Genomic DNA, 19,266 nt, shown 5'->3' with positions numbered 1-19,266 from the left:
ATTATGCCAATAACGGTGCACTTTCCAGTCGTTCGGTGGCAATTGGCGATATCGGCATAATCCCGAAAATTTATTTATCTGGTGATTGGCCCCCACAAGCCGACACAGAACTTCCTTTCTAGCGGTCTGGAACATCTGGTTACACACATAAATCTAACCTTAGCAGATATTTATCCCAAGCTGTTCGACCAGTAACATCTGACTTTTTTTCGATGTCAGATCCAACCTCGCCCCTCAAACTAACTTAGAAGTATCTTGAAAACGTCATCTTGAATTACTACGCTGTATCTACGAACTTCGTGAATTGTCTACATACATGGATAAGCACATAGCAATTCGACTCGATACATGTCTTCGAAGTTTGTGTAACGATAAGACGGGGTTAAATGGATTCGCATGTGAGTCTCACGACTTGCTAGGTACCTAAGTAACTATCTACCACCTGCCACCAGGTATTAAATGCATACAGACTAAATATTTAATTAAGGAGAATTATGTTTCCGACTACTAAACTCGAGAATATTACCTAATGCTGTTCATATATATAATCAACTATTAAAATATGTAAATTGTTAATTGCAACAATAAACTACCTAGATAATTGTAAAAGTTCAACGTTGTAATAATAAATTTATTCAACATGAAGCTATAGAATACCTGCTGGTTATCTACATGTAAAATTGGTGCGACGTCAGGGCGTCCAATCAATTTCAATCAAAGCTTCCCCTCCAGCCAATCAGATTTACCTTAAACAAACCCATTAGAACTCTTTCGGTACCCTTTCCCCACTAGAATTTCATCTACAAACGGACGCTGTCATCGCGATTTCACATCAACGCTTGATAAGATTTCGATCAGGAATCTACCCAAATATTATACCTATTCGGATAGACGTATTATGAGTGCGTCAATCCACACAGAATCTACTGTGGATGTCGCCGAGGATATCCTTTTTACGCAGTTCATCTGAGGTGATACACTCACGATTTAATCATTCAAATCCCAAACAATGCGTCTCCGAAAATCGAATCAAAGGAAACGTTTCAACACCAGTACTGTTCTAGATCTTTCTGATGGCGAACAATCAACCACAGTAAACCAAAGCCGCCAGTCGTCTGATGAAGAATTCGTAGTGGACACACGGCGTCAGCAGCCACTAGATGAAGATGAGCATGGTGCTGACCCCCAAGACTCATCTGATTTCGAAGTAAACAATGGCAAGAAATCCGAATCGAGACGGAGGAAGAACCGGCGCTCATGGGCCGTTTCAAATGCAACTAAATCGTTCAGCAAAGTTGAGCCCTATCCAACAGATCCATCTCAGAAATGGACGAGGACGTATGTTGGCCCAGTAAAGAGGTGGACACGATTACTCCATCTCGTAGATTACTGGTTCGGCGAGATGGATAATCGTAGGGAAATATTTAACGGGTTCATGAACCTCTGGTTCAATTTTCAACTCGTTCCCCCTAAACTTACATTGGGGTCTGAACAGTTGGAGATGGCAAGAAATGGCTGGATGCCTGACAATTTCGCCCAGGATATGGAAGACAAATTTCGCAGTTGGTATTTAAGATATCTATCTATGGCAAATACGCCACAGACATCGACATTAATCGACGAGACTAAGGCGCTTCGATGGTTTCTTCCACAGGCCAAGAGCGACATGGGTGTTTTGCTTGGTCATGTGTCGGACCAGAAGGAATACCGCATCAAACAAGGCGAATCTATACCATTTTCTGATTATGGAATACCGATCGAAGTCGAAGGTGATGATGAAGTACGGAGCGGAGGTTGGCTACTTGATGTGGGAGGCATCGTCCTCTCTATGGGATGGGCTCCCATCAAAGGAGAAGTCGATCAATTTCTAGCTATGGCAACTATACCATATTCAGACCAGGCTTATTATAAAAACCTTGATGATATGCCAAAGGGGTCGGATATGAAGGAAGGAACTATTCAAATTTGGAGATTCAAAGCGGAAAAGGACAATAAAGGGGTTCTCCGACCGGCGCGCTCATCTCCAAAATTAGCCCAAGCGCTATGTTTTCATTGGGGAAGGGCGCTGCGAATGCAGTGGTGCCCCGTCCCTCTTTCAATAGAGGACAACATAGCTCTGGTGGCTGCGCTATGTGGTGATGGGACGTTAAGGGTTATCAAGGTCAATCTTGGCGCAGGGAAAGATAGTGAGGGAACATTTGGTAAGTGTCCATGATACTATTCGCAAAAAAGAGTTGCTGACACCATCACAGAGGAATTGCAAGACCCAATGGTTACTATCAGGCCCCCTAAAGAGCACACCGTGGAAATCAATTGTTTCACCTGGTGCAATATGAATCGGATTGCTGTGGCTCTTTCGGATGGATCGGTAGTATTATGGTCGCTTTCGCCCTGCTTACCTCTGATGCGTCACCCTGTCCACGGGAGCCCTATAATGGACATTGTATCCGGTTACCCTTCTAACTCATTTATAGTCGCAACGATGCCGATGGGTGGAATGTTCACCTTAACTGATCTAAATCGACCGACCGCCGAGAAGACGTATCACGGTAATCCTGTAGTTTCTCTTCAGCCGAATACCCTTGTGTGGAATGATCATCTAAGAGGGTTCGCATCTATATGGCCCACATCTTTTCCAGGAACTTCGACTATTTCATTCGTACACTCTCGGGTGTTCCCTCTATCTCGTCATATATGCACCGTTGAGGGGCAGACGATGTGCCTTGCATTCGGAAAGTGTCATCCATACCTCCTTGCTGGAAGCTCAGATGGCTCTGTTTGGGCTCTCAACGTCTTGCGCAAAATGTCATCACATAGGGACAAGACGCACAAACTAAAAATCTTCCAGCACGAGTATTGTGCACCTCGGCCATCAGGTGCAGCAACTGACAACCACGAGCAAAGTTCGCAGCGTGGAACCTGCCGCATCATCCACGGCTTCCTTCCGCAGGTAAATATACATCCTCTTGGCGTGAGGGTTGCGAAGGAAAGTAGAGTCAAACGAGCCAAAAAAGCAAAGGGTAAAGAAAAGGCCAATGAAGCAGATGACGGCCCTGCATCTGACGATACGGAGCGAGAGGACGACGAAAATTTCACCATGGTCCCGGGACCCATTACTATTCACGAACCCCTAACTCGGGTTACGGCTTTATCTTGGAATCCAAATGCGGAATTCGGCTGGTGGGCTGCAGCGGCAATGGGTTCCGGATTGGTAAGAATCATGGATCTCGGCATTGAAGATGATGAAGAAAAATCGCATGAGCAACGAGGACAGCCAGGATCCTTTGGTCCGGAAGATGGAACTGCTGGTGATCCTGATGGTCTTAATGATGAAGATGAGATGGAAGAAGATTCTGATGCAGATATAAACATGACGCTGGATGATTAAGTTAAGGCCCAGATAGGCAGTCCAGACGCGAGTAATTTCGATCGCATAGATGATACCCGATGCCCTAAGGGCGTCTTTAGCAAAAATTGAGCTTCCTTTCCGATGTTCTCACTTTGCTATTAATTTCGGTATATCGTTTTATGACCTAGTATGCCTATTCATCGCCTTTAGCAGCATTCGAGGTCCATTAGTTGCAATGTTCCGCACTAACATATCTATATCTGTGATTGGAGCTTAAGAACGCATGATTAGTACGCTGTGAATAACGCCTCCTACGTAGGTGGATTGATATAATCTCACATGTCTCAGAAGCCCCCAAGGAGCTAGTTCCCTAGGTAGGTAGTTACCGATGTATTGTCTTCAATCTCTCCGAAATCGGGGTTTCTCTAGCACTGTCCAGCCATAATGCTATGATGGTAGTCAAAAGCCTTGATCATGCCAGTCAGATGAGATGCTGCGGCGAATAAGATCAGGATATGGAACAACTGGTGAGAGCTGCCCCAAATATCAAATGTTCGTGGGAAGCTTCGTTCAGGCCATCGAACCAATAAGGGTATTAGTATCTCGTCGTATATGAATAAGATCCCTTCAACTTACTGCATACTAACGCACCTTTAGTTAGTAAATATGAAAACATCGAGATTGGGAAAGGTGAAAACGGATATTAGAATATAGGTACTCACAAGAAACGCCCCAAAGATGTACAAGAACCCTTGGAACAAAACCCAATTAAGTCCCATACGCTCATCAAGCGATTGATAACCATAAACAGATAGGCTGTGGTAGATAGGAACGACTCCAGATACTCCCAGGCCAACGAACATAGCCGCTCGATAGGGTCTCCAGCGTGGTGTCCGAAACCGTTCAATCCAGGATACCAAGCCGCAGCCAAAACCTAAAGTGAAAATCTGTTGAGGAATATATCGATTAGCGCCAGATTTTCTTGTAGCCCGGCGTAGAGAATAGGGTCACCTACACCGTACAAATAAACCGTCATCAGATTCGGCAGGCAAAACAGTGCGTAGTAAAGCGCCGGGACATAGCTCCCGACGATGAGAAATATGATACCGGAGTAATCCAGCTTATTCCCCCACTTCGCGACCTCCTCGGAGTGGTTTGAGATAGCATCTACGTAGTACGAGTTAGGCTCTCACAGATCCACAACATCTCACTTCCACGACATGCAGAAACGAGACTAATAAGACGCCGGTTACTCACTGCTCGCAAATTAGCACCTGAACTCACGAAGCGCGGGGGTAAGGGTGGAAATGATAGATCAATTCAAACTCACCGATACGTGGCGCTCATACCAAGACACATGACGGCGCCGGCGAAGAAGCAGCCAAAGACGAGGACGTCAGAGGCGTTGGCAGAGGCATAGCGCGGCGCGATGACATGGTACAGCCAGGCGGCGGCGGCGGGGACGAACAGGGCGCCGAGGAGGTGTGTCCAGATGTTCACGGACTCGTTGTGCACGTAGAAGAGCGAGGTGAAGGAACGCCAGTAGCTGTTGCTGTCGCGCCGGTACCCCGTCTCGATGAAGTGGTTGTCGCGCCGCCAGGACGGCAGGTCGTCCCATAGGATGAGGAGCGCTGAGGCGAGCTTGTGCTCTACGTCTGCGGCGGCGTGTGCGAGCTTTGAGGCCGAGGAGGAGGATCGCCGTTTTCGGAGCCCGGAGGCCGTGTGTGAGGTTGTCTCGGTCATGATGCGTGTGGTCCCTGACTAGCTGTGTAGGTGCGCTTTTCACTTTCCACTTTCGGGTTGTGGGTTAGTCTCAATTAGTGGATTCCTGGGTTCTTGTATCTCGTCGATGCATAAGTTAAAAATCTAGTGCTGTCAATTCATATCTAAACGAATGGATGTGTTTTATTTTAACTGAAATCCAAAGTTGTTGGGCTGTGAAGGTGAAGGAAGTTTTGTTGAGAGGCCAATTGTGGCTCTCTGCCATCTGGTGGTTTAAGGTACCTCGGATAGTCGGGCTGACAGCTGATTTCACTTGGTGGGTAGGTTAGTAGGTATGGATACAGGTACAGATCCTCTTTAGTGCCATTGGAAAAGACATAGAAGATCCAACCACGGGCTAAACATGTGAATTTTTGTTAGAGAAAGTCTCAATGGCATATCAGAAGAAATGACGTGTGTATGGATTGGTGTATTGAGCGTCATAGCGTAAAATATTCCCTGAAACCCCATGAAACCCGGCAGCAATATGAAAAGTAATGTCTATCCTTGAAGCGCCTACGCTGTATGCAACCATATTCTCAGCATCATGGCTTCGTTGCTTCCGTGAACCGTAGAGTAGGTATGTGGAGTATCGGATCTTTCTTATTTCTTGCCGCTCTTCTTGATGCCCTGGTTGCCGCTGTTCAACGGTCCCTTGCCACCAGCCTTCTTGGCCATCTCTGCGCGTGCCTTCTCGTCTGATTGTTCAGGTTAGCGATTGGTGATTAGCGATATGTTAATAGTTACGAGAAGGACATACCAGCGCGCTTCTTCTCGAGGAAAGCCTTATCATCTTCATCGAGATCCTTCGCCTGCTTCTTAGGAGCCTTCAGAGGCTTGATCTTGCCGCCTAGCAAAAATATCGGTGTCAGCAAAAAGCCTTCGATAATCACGGGTAGATCCTGGAAGAATGCACAGCGTACCTTCTCTGTTCTGGCCACCCATCTTGAAATGAGATATTTGCGCACGGGTGTCTTAATTGATTGTAGGTTCGTACGAGATGCCAGACAGGATTTATCCGCAAGAAAATACGGAAGGAAAAGCAGTCGCGAAAGAAAAACAAGTCAGAGTCCAGTCTAGAACAATCAGCCAAACCTTTGCAGATGTGACCGCGGGGCAGCCGAACAATTGGAAGGGTCTAACGCTTGGACCACGCTAAAATCACGCTAAAACAACTTAATGCCGTTGAAACTAGATCCACTCTGCTGAAAGATCCACCTTGGCAGTCACGCTACCGGGATTCGGCGGCACATAAATCCTTTCTGTTGGAAGGCGTCGAGCAGTGCACAGGCAGCGCCCACGTCAATAGCGCCTGCTATCTTGAATGTTTCTAACGTGAGTTGTTTTATCAAGTCGTCATCATTTCAATTCAACACTTAAACCGATTCATGATTTTCGGATCAAGCAACATCCATATACCCCCCACAGGACGTCGCGACGTCTAATTCGTGATCATTTCTCCCGTTATCCAGTTCTTCAGACGGCATATACGTAACCCGTACACTGCCACCACCATTACCTTCAACACTTCGACGATTTAATTCATGATGCGACGGAATTGACAAGACGCTTGACGGTTCGACTCAATTCTGCACCTCCAATATTTGACGATTTTTGTGGCTGACACACATTCCCCTACTCCAAAGGTCCAGAAGTATTCGTCTAGGTACTTCCTAGATACCTACATCCATTAATATAGTGAGCAACAAATGGCAACTCCCGCTGCCAGTTCTGACGAGGGGGAAATTGTGGAGAACGGTGTTGGAGACTTGAAGGCAACTTCACTGGCTCAGTTTGAAGGAACCGATGTTGACCGTGCCGACAGAACTCGAGCTAGATATTCAAGATCGAGATCACCCGAGTATTCAAACGGCTCGAGATATCCTCCTAGCATATCCCGACGAAGTCGCTCTCCTCGCGGGCACAAGCGCCCCCGCGATGATCATGATCGCGATCGCGACTCGCATCGTGGCGGCCGCGTAGATGCGGATCCGAGACGATTTCGCGTCCATTACGAAGACGCTGCCGACAATCACCGCCGCTCGCGCTTCTACGAAGACGAAGACCGCCCCCCTTCGCGTTCATCAACTTCCGGCCTCCATTACGACGATAGGGATAGAGATTATGTATCTCGTAGTAAGGGAAGAGATCGAAGCCGAGAGTATGACCGACACACCAAGAAGCGTCCTAAAAACCGTTCTCGTTCGCCATTCCGGCCATTACGAGGCGATAGGAATCGGGGTGGCCAATTTCGTCGTGATGATAGCAAATATCAGCGCGCTTCTGATAGGGATGGCGTAGAAAGCGTTAAGTCGAGCAGGCAAGGCACTCCTCGGTATTCTCAAGACAATGCAAAGTATTCGGAGCGACAAGCTCCTGCATTTACTACAGGTACTGGCAAAGACAAGACTAAACGTGCACCAGGTAGTTCAGAAGAAACTACTCCTACTAATCCACCGACTCGATCTCATGAGCCCGAGAAGGACTATGAAGAGGAGAAACCCGTTGACATAGATGCGGAATTAGAACGCAGACGACGTCGTCGCGAAGAACTTCTTGCTAAATCGTCGCGTGGTGCCACGCCAATGTTAGTACAGGCTCTCCAAGCTTCGGAGAAGACGAATGGTTCATCAACAGGGGGTAGCCAAACACGAGCAAGCACTCCTATGGCTGTCGATGGAAATACTCCTGGATCCAGTAAGCAACTCTCACTTTTCAATCAGATCAATCCAATTTTAACGTTATCTACAGTTGTTTCGTCGCCAAACTCTCCAGCCCGTGGTCTTCAAGAAGGGATGTCACCTGCTGCAATCGAAATATCCAGCGACCAGGAACTTATCAACACACATGGCGAATTTAAAGGTACTGATGAAGATGGACCTTCTGCGGCGGACTACGATCCTACGGTAGATATGAGAGAGGATGAGTTACGAGACGAGCTCCGCCATACCCATATTGGCCCTCACGGAGAGACGCTTCCTTCTGACCAGAAAGCTGAGGTAGCCCTGGTAGATGAGCCGCAAAGACCGGAGAAGCCAAAAACAGACGAGGATGACGATTTCGACATGTTTGCTGAAGAGTTTGATGAAGAGAAATTTGCTGCGCCGAGACCTACTCACTTAGATCCCGCTGTAGACAATGGCGACGTTCCTGTTGCCATTGTTCAGGCTAATGCTGGTGGTATTCTCGAAGGTGACGACAAGGAAGGATATTATAAAATTCGAATCGGCGAGATCATGGACGGTCGATACCAGGTTCAAGCAACCCTAGGTAAAGGCATGTTTTCAGGTGTTGCCCGGGCTGTAGACATCACAACCAAGAAATTGGTTGCCATCAAGATGATGCGAAACAACGACGCTCTCAGGAAGGGAGGCTTTACCGAGATCGCGATTTTGCAGAAGTTAAACGAGGCCGACCCTGAGAATCGTAAGCACATTGTGAAATTTGAGCGTTACTTTGAACACAAGGGCCACCTTTGCCTAGCATTCGAGAATCTCAGCTTGAACCTGAGAGAGGTTTTGAGGAAGTTTGGCAACAATATCGGTATCAATCTCAGTGCAACGCGCGCATATGCACATCAGATATTCGTGTCTTTGGCTCATCTTCGGAAGTGCAGTATCATTCATGCTGACTTGAAGCCGGACAACATCTTGGTAAGTCAGCCCAGAGTGCAACTTATGGCCAGGCCGTTACTAATTATTTGCAGGTTAATGAAAATCGCAACATCCTTAAGATTTGTGATTTGGGTACGGCTATTGATAGATCTGATGCTGCAACTGCGAATAACGAGATCACACCGTACCTGATTAGTCGATTTTACCGAGCGCCAGAGATTATCCTCGGGATGCCTTACGATTACGCCGTCGATATGTGGTCCATAGGCTGCACGTTGTATGAGCTTTACACCGGCAAGATTCTATTTACGGGTGACAGCAACAACCAAATGCTCAAAGCAATTATGGAGATCCGTGGCAAGTTTAGCACTAAGCTGTACAAACGCGGCGAATTATCTCACATGCACTTTGATGAGGTTGGTAATTTTATCAGCCATGAAAGGGACAAAGCGCTTGGAAAGGTACGTTATCATTCCCTTATTCGCAAATAATTTCCTTTACATCCCAATGGAGAAATCTGGTTGAGCCTTTATGTTACTATTTATATACGGCGTTTAGTAAACGCTTTCGGGAACATAACCGGCTATAGATGTCAGGGCACGGCTGCAAGCTGCAGGCAAGTTACATCAAAACAAATGCATTCGGGGTATTCAGGATGACAGCCACACGGCGACCCTCATCTACGTTTATCACCACCTTACTACATTTAGGAATTTATCGGCGAGTCCAAGTGGAATCCTACGATCACATTCAGCTATAGCTTGTCTCAGGTTGGAGTGCATGCCATGCGCTTACAACATAAGTGCTACCCCGGATCTGACGGCGTCGAGCTGACGCTCTCAACCAACCTCTATCCATTAGCTTGATCCTAATTCCGATCAAACCCCGCGTCCTGTTTTCCTTCCCGTCTCGTTTATCATATCTAAAGTTATAGAAGTTTGCATGGGGCATGGAAACTAACGGTTATGCAGACAACGGTACGAACGCTGGCTGTTGTCAAGCCAACTCGCGATCTGCGCACTCGCCTCCTGGCCGCCTCCGGAGGCATGAACGATGTGGAGTCTAGGGATCTGAACCACTTCGTAGACCTATTAGAGAGATGTCTGACGCTTAACCCAGACAAGAGGATTACTCCAGCTGAGGCTCTGAAGCACCCTTTTTTCACAACAAAGCTTGCCGGACCCTCAAGATAGCGTCATGTGGGTCTACCGCGAACGGTTATTCAGAATGGTGCGCATTAATATCCTAGATACACGGATCATCTCACCAGCTATCTCATGTGCAATGGCAAAACTTCCCTGCAGATCCCACTGGAACTCTTGGAATAATACCGAGATGGTTTTGAGCTTTCGTGGCAGCATTCAATTTGAATGCGTGGTCCGCGTTAAGGTGCTTCGATAACAACATAGAAGAGTGGCGCCTTTTCAACACCTCTATAAATAGTGTTGTATCCACGGGGCTTGGGGTCATTAGGGGCACTGCGTTAATTTTACATGGTCCGAATGAGGCCGCTCTATTCAAGTGGAAGGGGGTAATAGATACCGAACCGCCTTGATTTAGAATAGAGGACAATACAATAACCGGTTAATTCTGAGCCGCCTATTTCTATAATCAGTGCTCATCAATATGTCGCGATGCTACTTGGACGGCGCTTCTACATAATTAGTAGTAAAGGTAATGCCGCAACTCCGTCCAACGGTATGTAAACCATGTTCAAGCCCACCTAGTTATTATTTTTCAACATTTTTTAACACTAAAGACTCCTATTGGCCTCGATAGGGGCCTCTGCATGAATGCTTCCATATAGGATCGAGACCACGCTTTCCTAATGGTTTGACGACTGCCAAGGCCCGCGCGTAGGATCTAGTGCTAGACGTTGGGACCTGCTAGGGCCGATCCTTCCGTCCGCCTGCGCTGCGGGTCTGGGAATTGGTGGTAGATGAGTAGATGGGTAGGTAGGTTATGTTGGAGATGACGTGATCGAGATGACGCCGTTGTATATCTGGCACGCGGCTCGATTCCGGCCGGGTTCATGGGATCGTTTGGTGTGTTTCGTGGAATATGTGGAATGTGTGAAGAGATGCTATTACGAGCTGGCGAGTGGTAGGAGGCCTGCAATCTAGGCTGTGTAGAAACGAAGTCGTGTTTAGACAGCGAAGAAGTTGGCTTGGTGTGAGATGTTACTATGCTGTTGAACGTTATGTTGCCCCTTTTGAAGATTCGCCTGGTACGTGATGATCATGGGGGAGTGTCGAGTCACATATTGGATGTTGTTCTTTGCCTGTGGTTGAGTGACGATACTAGGTATGTTCTGTTCCTTTATTCTTAGACGAAGGAAGAACTCTGTGCTTTCTGTGATACTCGGGGTAACTAAAGACTTGGTATGCTGGACGAATATTCAGGACTACTGCAATTGCTTCGCTGTCAAGTGTCGATATCATCCTAACGTCGCTTCTCTGTATATCGCCACTTGATAATGCTCGCGTAATGGCCATCCATCAATGTAAGTCATATTGTAACAAGCCGTAGTCAGAATGGTAGCATCCTACACTCTGTCTTCTCCTACTCCTACTCCCATACTCGCTAATATTCATTTCGATCCCCACTCTGCTTGAGCTGACAGGATCACTAAGCTTCGGGAGCGCCAGCTTCAATGGCCCCGGTTGGGGGTAGGAGTGCAGGTTTCCATGACAGAAGGACTCTTAGATTATAGTCCAGTGTTGATGCATGAACAAGGCACAACATGGTGCCAGGAATTCATTGCAGTATGGAACAGACCCAACCGCCCGTTCCTTTCAGTTCGATGACTTGCGTCGTTTGTGGGACTAAGCCAAGCAACTCGGGAAGGAATCTTATGAGCGGCTACGACGTATGCGAGGGGCGTGATCCATATTGAGCACTATATCAACTGATTCGCGAAGTGTTGAGGATTTGAGGGAACCCAACCCCCCTACTAACTGCCGTATTGTCGCTGTTATTGGACGCCCTGGTGCGGGAATTGTCCCTGTTACTGAGCCCCCTGAAATGAAGACCTTGAATAGTATCTTCAGATTCGAATTTGACCACATCATGCAATTTGCCCGTTCGCCACCATATCCCTTCTGACCATCAAAGTGAATGAAAATATTGAAAAAATATGTTTTGACACAGCGTCAGGGAAGAGGAATGGGGGCGATCCTGCAGTCAAGTGACAGGTGATCGGCCGTCCCTGTAACCCGGTCTCCTACACGCAGACGAAAGTCGTCACTGGACCTGGCTATAATTAGCCGTGTCTATCATGATGGCCTGATATTCGCGCCCCTCGGCGCCCCCCATACGCTTCGTTATTCGCGACCTGCGAAGTACGATGTGTGTGCGAAATAAGACTGCGGTGACACGTTCCCGAAAACGAAAGTGCCGCATCTGATTGGTAAACTCGTGCAGGTTATACTACAGCCCGTGACACCCACGCTCCCGAGGCTGAAGACAGAGGCTCGGGAGATGACTAATTGGTGAGATCTTAGTAACTTGGGTAACTCCCTGAATCACCTACCTCTCTGGCTGGGTACCTACCTACTGCTATGTTGGGTAGGCGTCACAAGCACAAGCCTCCTTCGGCAGCCCGCGCAACCACATAGGCTACTACCTGGACACCGGTATCTTTCTACGCAGCATTTGAGTGGTCTGGACTTTGAGACGGGCAGGGACATAGGCATGTATGAGTAGTAAATATGCTATGTATGGGGGATCCCAGACTAGATGAGAAGATGCAATGCGAGTATCCGTCCAAGTTCGTTCGGTTCGCTGCCGTGGTCCGGGGCGGGTTGAGAGACAGGACGAAAGTTAGTGCCACCGGAGTGTGTTAGGAGGCTGTGCTCATCGCCACACCGTCGTTACGCGCGTCGCTGGGTAGAACACATATAGCGGCTCGACATTGCCCTTCTACATACTCGCATGTGCTACACGATGGCATCGTAGGATGAACCACAGACGTAGGTGTTGGTATCAGATCTCACCAAACCGATGCGATCTCGGGGAGTTGCGGCAATGTATTCCACTCCGGATCTTCAACATCCTATCGATACATACCTATGTAAAAGCAAATGGACATCTTAAGGTTCTAAATATATCCCCCAGATTCATGCACGCAGTGACTACCTACCTTGTACGGGCCACGTAAAGCGGCCGCCGCCCACCAAGCCCAGGCCGAGGTATGGCCTACGCCTTTAGCGCCCCGACCCTATGTACGAACGGCCTATTAACTTACCAACTAAAACGTGGCGGGAAGGTTTGAGACCTCTGGACGGGCTACTATACGTGAGTAAACTTGGTCTTAGATCGCAAACGAAAACCGAGCCGCAGATTTCACGACATGCGCATATCATATGTGGACGGGACCAACAGATTGCCTTGATATCGTTGCCGCCCCAGTGGCTGTGCCACGTTCCCTCGCAGGGCGCACGGGAGAAACGCATGTATGCGGCTTTGTCTCAAGCCGGCGGCAAGTTTCGTTCGTTCGTTTCGTGGGATGGATTCACGGACGGCAAAGTGATGATGTTTTTTTTTTTCAAACAAGTTTTTCCTTTTCTTTTCTTATGGCGGAGCTTTCTCGCTTTGGTCTAATGTACGAAATATGCGCTCAGTGGAAAGCCACTTTGATAGGTATGTAGGTCGTTTGTTGGAGAGTTAGACAAAAGATGCTTTGTCTAACTGAGGTTACATCCATGAGGTTGGATCTGTTGTCGCTGTTGTTGCTCTTGCTGGGCTTACTGTACTGTACTGTGTTAGTGACACCACCAGCCGTTCGGGATAATCACCGGCGGCTACCCGAAACCCGCACCAAACCCTCCCCCATGGTAGTAGACCCGATGGGTTCTCCATGCCGGTGCCCGGCCGCAAGCGACATGTCAGATCTAGCGGCCGGCGGGTCGAAGATGGTACGGCCACCACTGTGTTCCGGGATCCAACCGGCTCGTAGCTCACGGAGGGGGTGAGTAAGGGGGTCCGTAGACGGTGGCACAGGAGAGACAACCATTCTCCACTCCTTATGCTATGTCGCCTAAGTGTGCATATGCCGTGCGTACGTGTAAGTCATAACGACGCAGGAGAGTCAAGCTCCGCCAGCCCCAGATCCATGACGAGAGAGGTGATGTAAAAGGCTGGGGTCAGATACAGAGTAGAGGATATGATATGCCAGTATGCTAAGCAAGGGACGTTTGAGACAGAAAGAGGCTGAGATTGAAATCACATCGAACAAGGACGACACATCTGAAGAACACCAATGAAAATGCTCGTCGTTATTATTACACGCACTTGGAAACCGGACCGCGAGCCTTGCCGATCGGCATCCACTTACGCAACCGGGCACGGCCTGAGAAGGTAAATCTCAAGTCGCTCATGACGGCAACGACGTCGGCGGAGTGCCGTATTCGATCGATTATCGAATCCTCCCCGCCTCCTAATATAACGCCCAATTCTTGGTGTTCCTGACCTGCAGCTTCGGTCGGGAATCTTTGAAGCCTCAACGATACTTGCTACCTAGAAACTACTATGATAGGAAATCTCACCCCTTAACCCCTCTCCTTACATTTTCGCGATTATTGATTTTCATCACAAAAGGCTACACAGCAAATATATTAAAGTTGGCGATCCTGACGTATCGTGATGCCGTTGTTTGTTTCGTGTGCTTCGTCTCGGCTGTAACAGGTGCTTGGGGCCTTGCATGACGTCGGTGAGGAAAAAGACCAACCATGCCCTTGCAGAATGTGTTTAAATAGATAGGTGTGGCTACTCTTGGGATTGTTTATTGGCCATGGCACACGATTTCGATGCTAATTTCATATGTTTGGTCTCACCTTACACCTGCAATATTATATTATACTACGATTGTGATGATGTTGCTTTTGTCACCTGTGATTTGCTGAGCTAACAAAGTCCTTTAGGGCTACAAACCTGACATCATACACAACGAAATATACGACCGGCGTAAATGAGGCGCAGCGCACTTCGTACCTTGGGGGGGCAACGGTCTACCCGGCGAAAGCGATTAGGACCATCTTGTGATTCTCACTTTCGGGTAGTAATATCGCTGCACCCTCATTCGCGACATTGGTGATTACGACACTAGCAGTCACATTATTTACTCCCGTCCATTCAGAGATCGCTGAGATCGTTGGATTGATGGGCATGATGGAAGCGGTGATCCAGCTTGATCCCCTTGATCTAGAGTAGTCGGTGCTAAGCCGAAGATGGAAGTTAGCAGGTTAGCAGGCTTGGAAAGGCGTAGAACAATTCGACGATCAACACAGAAAAGTACCAAGTATAGTAAGGAATTGCAGAGAATAGAAGAAATAGACTGAATAACTTCGGCGGAACTCTTCCGGGAACGGGAGGGGCAGAACACTGCGGGCGACGATCCCAACGTCAAGAGGACGGGGTCCGCGACGGCCAGGGCAGTTCCCATTGGGGACCCCACGATCCAATGACCGAGCCCAGACGCATCCTCCCTCATTGTAGCATATCTCGGGATACATCACCGCCTATCAAGAGCAATCGACAGCAGACGCTAACGGTGCGACATGGGCACAAGAAGCGCGGTGGCCTCTGCTCCCTCGCTAGGCACATGAAGGGGATAGCGCCGGTAACGTAATAACAGAGTGGAGGAGAGAAGAAAAAAAATATTAATCAAGATTCAAATCTGCTCAGGGCGGGAGCGTCGCACTACCCGGTGTCCACTTGATTGAGATCTTCCACGGTGACGATCTTTCAGGAGGAAGGGCTTGCCGAATCACCAGATACACGGCAAGGGCCGATCGTTCAAGGCCTGGTCAGTGGTCACCACCATCACCATCACCTACGCTGCTACATAGTACGGTTTGTGTACTTATTAATTCCATTCCATTATTCTAATTCCAATCCCCAACGTCATGCGTAGTCCTAACTACTGTTTCGTCATACGCGGGAAAAATATCCTAATCTGTGTACCAACACTTAGACGAAACTCCGAGTCACGGTTCATCTTCCTGAAAGAGGGCTGACATCGAGTCCTGAAGATTGATTATCGTGTTGCATACAAGTAAATATGGTACGAAGTACGACCGAGTATTACTGTAGGGCGTTCGGTTCCCTGTAAGAATACCAGCTAGCGGCTCCATCGCCAAATGACCATCACAGGCATCTTGTTTGAGGCCAAGGGGGGTCCTGTAAGCTTTGCAGGCTTGCAGGCTTGGTGGTGTATGGTTTGTTAGTGTTAGGCTGAGACTCCAGGGACCAGGAAGTACGTGGTCTAAGCGGGTGTGATGGTTGTACGGAAGCTGGGAAAGGTCTTTCATCAGATCTGGAGGGGAAGGGGGATTACATAACCAACAAAAATGACTGGTGATGTCTATCATTCCAGTTCCATGTCTCGGGATCGCACTAAAGGCCAGTTGCCCGCAGACCGTGCTGCCGTGGAGGCTCGTGGAAAACAGGGTTTGAAACATTATTCGAATATTAGGGCGGTATTCTGGAAACCATGTACCATGCCACCTCGTGAAAACCGAATGTAAGGGTGTCGACTCATACTAGAGTAGTGTTTGCCGTCAACTACGGGATTGGTACGCTCGTATCTGATTCGCTGCGGCGCAAGAAAGAGGCATTATCAACTCGACCGGTTCTAGGCAAGCCATGCTCACCAAGTTCATGCAAAGCTGTGGTGACGTTTGTTGCGGTGAGAATAGGCTAAATTGGGAAAGTGGCATAACATCGCCTAGATTGGCTGTTGTTGAATGGGATCAGCCATATGATCGAGACTGTGGCTCATGGCGGTGAGTTTCAACGCGTAGACAAGTAGACGAGATAATCTCTTTTCTTTCCTTTCCTTCCTACATACCTACCACACAGCTACAGTACCTTCTCATCCCGGGTTCTTACCACACCTTTATCGGACCTGTCCTTTTGTCGTTGGTGTTTTGAGGATGGTCTCATCATGAGTGTCTTTACGAGGAAGCAAAATGAGATCACGCGGTTGTTATCAAGAGGCTGGACGCGTGTAAATAAGGCTATACATGTCAAGGTGATAACCGATGTCTTGAGAGTTACAGGTTTGTAAGATGAATTCGTATCCGTTCGCTATTGTTGTCTCATGAGTATCCGATGACTTCTTTTTTCATCGTGAGAAACAATTTGGTTCAAACATCGAAGGACCCACCTAAACCAAGATCCAGTCTATGTGATGCGATACGGTTTAAGAATAATCCGATGATCCGATAATCCGATAATCCGATCTGATTTTATTATGCTTTCTGTCTAACCTATTAGGTAGGTATCTCAAGTAATTAATCTCATTCCTTAAACCTTCTATTATGAGTGTAGTAAGTTCCAAAGTTTCTTTCTATTTTTAACTATTTTTTGCATTTTCATCTAATGATTCTTCACTTTTACATGTTTTTTATCTTATTGTGTCTCCGTCACAAGCATGCTTATTGATTACATCCCATACATCAACATCCCGTTTCTTGCAGGACTGCAATGTCAAAATGCTCATTTTAGATTCGAACATAGGCAGTATCTGATCCATGGTTGGCCCTAATGCCCTGGACCGACAGCCTCATTCTCGGCAAGACATGAGAAGGCGCCGGCCAATCTCATCGAATGAATCCTTCATCCCTTTGCCGTATTACGAGGCTACTGCATGCGGACAGGACGACCGCACCAAAGAAATTATTTAATACCACCCACACTGATTCGGAGATAATCCCTCACTTCAAAGTCTACAGCCTCGAAAAGCTGGGGCTCCATTAGATTCATTACCGTCCACACCCTCCAACATTTGCTAGCCAATCAAGCCAATCAAGCCTGGAAGAGCCTAGGGTGTATCTTCTGTAGAGTGTCGGGATGCTACAAGGAAGCTCTTGCGCCATTGGGCAGTTTCGTGCATTTGCTGCAATGCGACCAGTGCCCAGATGCCCTTCTACGAATCCGGTAGCATTACCGCCACTAGTTAGTTTTCTGCAGAAAACTGCAGCTCTGATAATCAGTCGGTCAGTCAGTCGTCAAATTAATGAAACTGACGGGGAGGGAATGGCGAGTGCCCGTCTTCCTTCGTTGACAGTCGCTACCCAGGCACTGCATCACAACGGCCGAAATTTTTTTCTCTTCTCTTTTTTTAAAATTAAAGAAAAAAAAGTATTCTCAGCGTCGCGCAAGATTGACCGCGCGGGTACAAGCGGCCCCAAACCAAATCCTTAAACAAGATATTCTTTGCCGCTCAAACTAAAGAAGATGGCTTAGACGTTAGACGTCATCTCGTTTCTAGCAAACGACTCATCTTTGGCGGCAAATTCATATGAAGAGACAAAGCAAACCACCAACATACTCGCTCAACTGATTTAGCGATCTCCGGGTATGTATGTGTGCAGGTTAGGCGGCAGCATAAACCGGCTATTCCAAAATAGTGATACTCTGCCTCTCTGCTCAGCATAGCATACCAGACTACTGAACTGCAAGAGCATGAGAATGCTCCGCAATTGGTTCAAAATATGCTTAGACAAATTACAAACAAATAGTGCTATATGTAATGTAGGTGCAAAAGCCACGCCAGTTTGTTTACGTACCTGTCTGCCTGTATGTAGGCATTTTGCGGGCTCAATCTGCGAGAAACAGAAGGAGAGGGGAAAGAAACATCAGCCTACGAGGCGGAGAATCAGTTGAATCAGTGCATACATACGAGACACCTACACCATACACACATAGCAAAGTGCTAGAAGCCTGTGTCAGTCGATATGGGCAGATTCTCAGCTTGTTTCTCTCACGGACCTAGCATAGTAGAAGAGTGCGACAAAACAGAGACACCGATCTTGCAACACGGCAAGCATTGGCCAATGCAGCATTGATCTAATGGAGCACGAGGCATCTCTTGCAACAGAAAGCTTACTGGGCGAATTCCTATTCAGAATTACCAGTCTCGGAGACTTTGCCTTACCGCTGAATGATTATGCATTCCCTTTGCGAAAATCTTCGGGGCAACGAGCGGACTGCTTGAGTGAGCGAGTAGGGCATACTGGGCATAGTGGATGGGTAGATGGAGCACGGATCGCCCGTTACCTATCCTCAGAATGTTTCCAAGAGTCACAATGCTGGCCTTGGCCTGAAGAAGAAAGCTACCCACAAACTGCAGTACTGTACAATACGCAGTGCGTACGAGAAAAGTTTGCCGCAAGCGCATCCCGTTTCGCCTCTTCTCTTTTTTTTCTTATTGATTTCTTCACGAGCAATGATTCATCTACTATTAGTGGATAAAGATGAAGTAGTCATAATCTAAAAAAAGGATACAACTTGGATCGGGATCTATCTAGGACCCTAGGTGCTATCATAGAAAACAATTTTCTTCAAAGTTTGATCAGAAGGGAACTGTTTCTTGTTGGCCAAATCAAGGATCTTGCCAACCGCCCGGCGTTCCAATGGCAAAGAGAGCAAAGAGAAAAGTCATGCGAGTCACGGGTCGACGATTTATGACGATTCGCCCAACCAGTAAGAGAAAGGGAGGGCATACTAAGGAGATGAAAAGAGGTGGACCGTCAGCAG

At 47.6% G+C, this 19,266-nt stretch overlaps 4 protein-coding genes across 4 annotated transcripts; 2 read left to right on the top strand and 2 right to left on the bottom strand.

Moving 5' to 3' along the window:
* The first annotated feature begins 657 nt into the window (after positions 1-657).
* On the top strand, positions 658-3,535 carry GGS22DRAFT_4771 (WD40 repeat-like protein). Its single transcript, XM_047967184.1, has 2 exons — positions 658-2,201; positions 2,253-3,535. The coding sequence occupies exons 1-2, from the start codon at positions 1,010-1,012 to the stop codon at positions 3,386-3,388; spliced, it is 2,328 nt and encodes a 775-aa protein (XP_047823677.1). The 5' UTR covers positions 658-1,009; the 3' UTR covers positions 3,389-3,535.
* A 239-nt stretch (positions 3,536-3,774) lies between these two features.
* GGS22DRAFT_183189 (HlyIII-domain-containing protein) lies at positions 3,775-5,092 on the bottom strand (the record flags this gene model as incomplete). The annotated part of the gene is made up of 5 exons (XM_047964062.1): positions 3,775-3,913; positions 3,986-3,991; positions 4,072-4,283; positions 4,365-4,516; positions 4,699-5,092. The coding sequence occupies 5 exons, from the start codon at positions 5,090-5,092 to the stop codon at positions 3,775-3,777; spliced, it is 903 nt and encodes a 300-aa protein (XP_047823676.1).
* Positions 5,093-5,464: 372 nt separating this feature from the next.
* Positions 5,465-6,374, bottom strand: GGS22DRAFT_149279 (translation machinery associated TMA7). The gene is made up of 3 exons (XM_047959118.1): positions 6,034-6,374; positions 5,871-5,960; positions 5,465-5,808 (listed from the first exon to the last, which is right to left on the bottom strand). Exons 1-3 carry the CDS (start codon positions 6,053-6,055, stop codon positions 5,714-5,716), a joined length of 207 nt encoding a protein of 68 aa, XP_047823675.1. The 5' UTR covers positions 6,056-6,374; the 3' UTR covers positions 5,465-5,713.
* Positions 6,375-6,819: 445 nt separating this feature from the next.
* GGS22DRAFT_194182 (kinase-like protein) lies at positions 6,820-10,359 on the top strand (the record flags this gene model as incomplete). The annotated part of the gene is made up of 4 exons (XM_047965466.1): positions 6,820-7,807; positions 7,862-8,763; positions 8,817-9,185; positions 9,696-10,359. The coding sequence occupies 4 exons, from the start codon at positions 6,820-6,822 to the stop codon at positions 9,915-9,917; spliced, it is 2,481 nt and encodes an 826-aa protein (XP_047823674.1). The 3' UTR covers positions 9,918-10,359.
* Positions 10,360-19,266: the final 8,907 nt, after the last annotated feature.

Source organism: Annulohypoxylon maeteangense (genome assembly GCF_022496945.1).
Source record: "Annulohypoxylon maeteangense strain CBS 123835 unplaced genomic scaffold GGS22scaffold_1, whole genome shotgun sequence".
NCBI classification, from domain to species: domain Eukaryota; kingdom Fungi; phylum Ascomycota; class Sordariomycetes; order Xylariales; family Hypoxylaceae; genus Annulohypoxylon; species Annulohypoxylon maeteangense.
The sequence above is the reverse complement of the archived record's forward strand: the minus strand, read 5'-3'. Positions and strand labels throughout refer to the sequence as shown.

Bases quoted from the DNA above. Each gene is read 5' to 3' on its own strand.
- GGS22DRAFT_4771 (XM_047967184.1), top strand. From the start codon at position 1,010: ATGCGTCTCCGAAAATCGAATCAAAGGAAACGTTTCAACACCAGTACT. The intron at 2,202-2,252 runs GTAAGTGTCCAT...ACACCATCACAG, and splicing joins AGATAGTGAGGGAACATTTG to AGGAATTGCAAGACCCAATG.
- GGS22DRAFT_149279 (XM_047959118.1), bottom strand. From the start codon at position 6,055: ATGGGTGGCCAGAACAGAGAAG. The intron at 5,961-6,033 runs GTACGCTGTGCA...TATTTTTGCTAG, and splicing joins GGGTGGCCAGAACAGAGAAG to GCGGCAAGATCAAGCCTCTG. The intron at 5,809-5,870 runs GTATGTCCTTCT...CTGAACAATCAG, and splicing joins CCTCGAGAAGAAGCGCGCTG to ACGAGAAGGCACGCGCAGAG.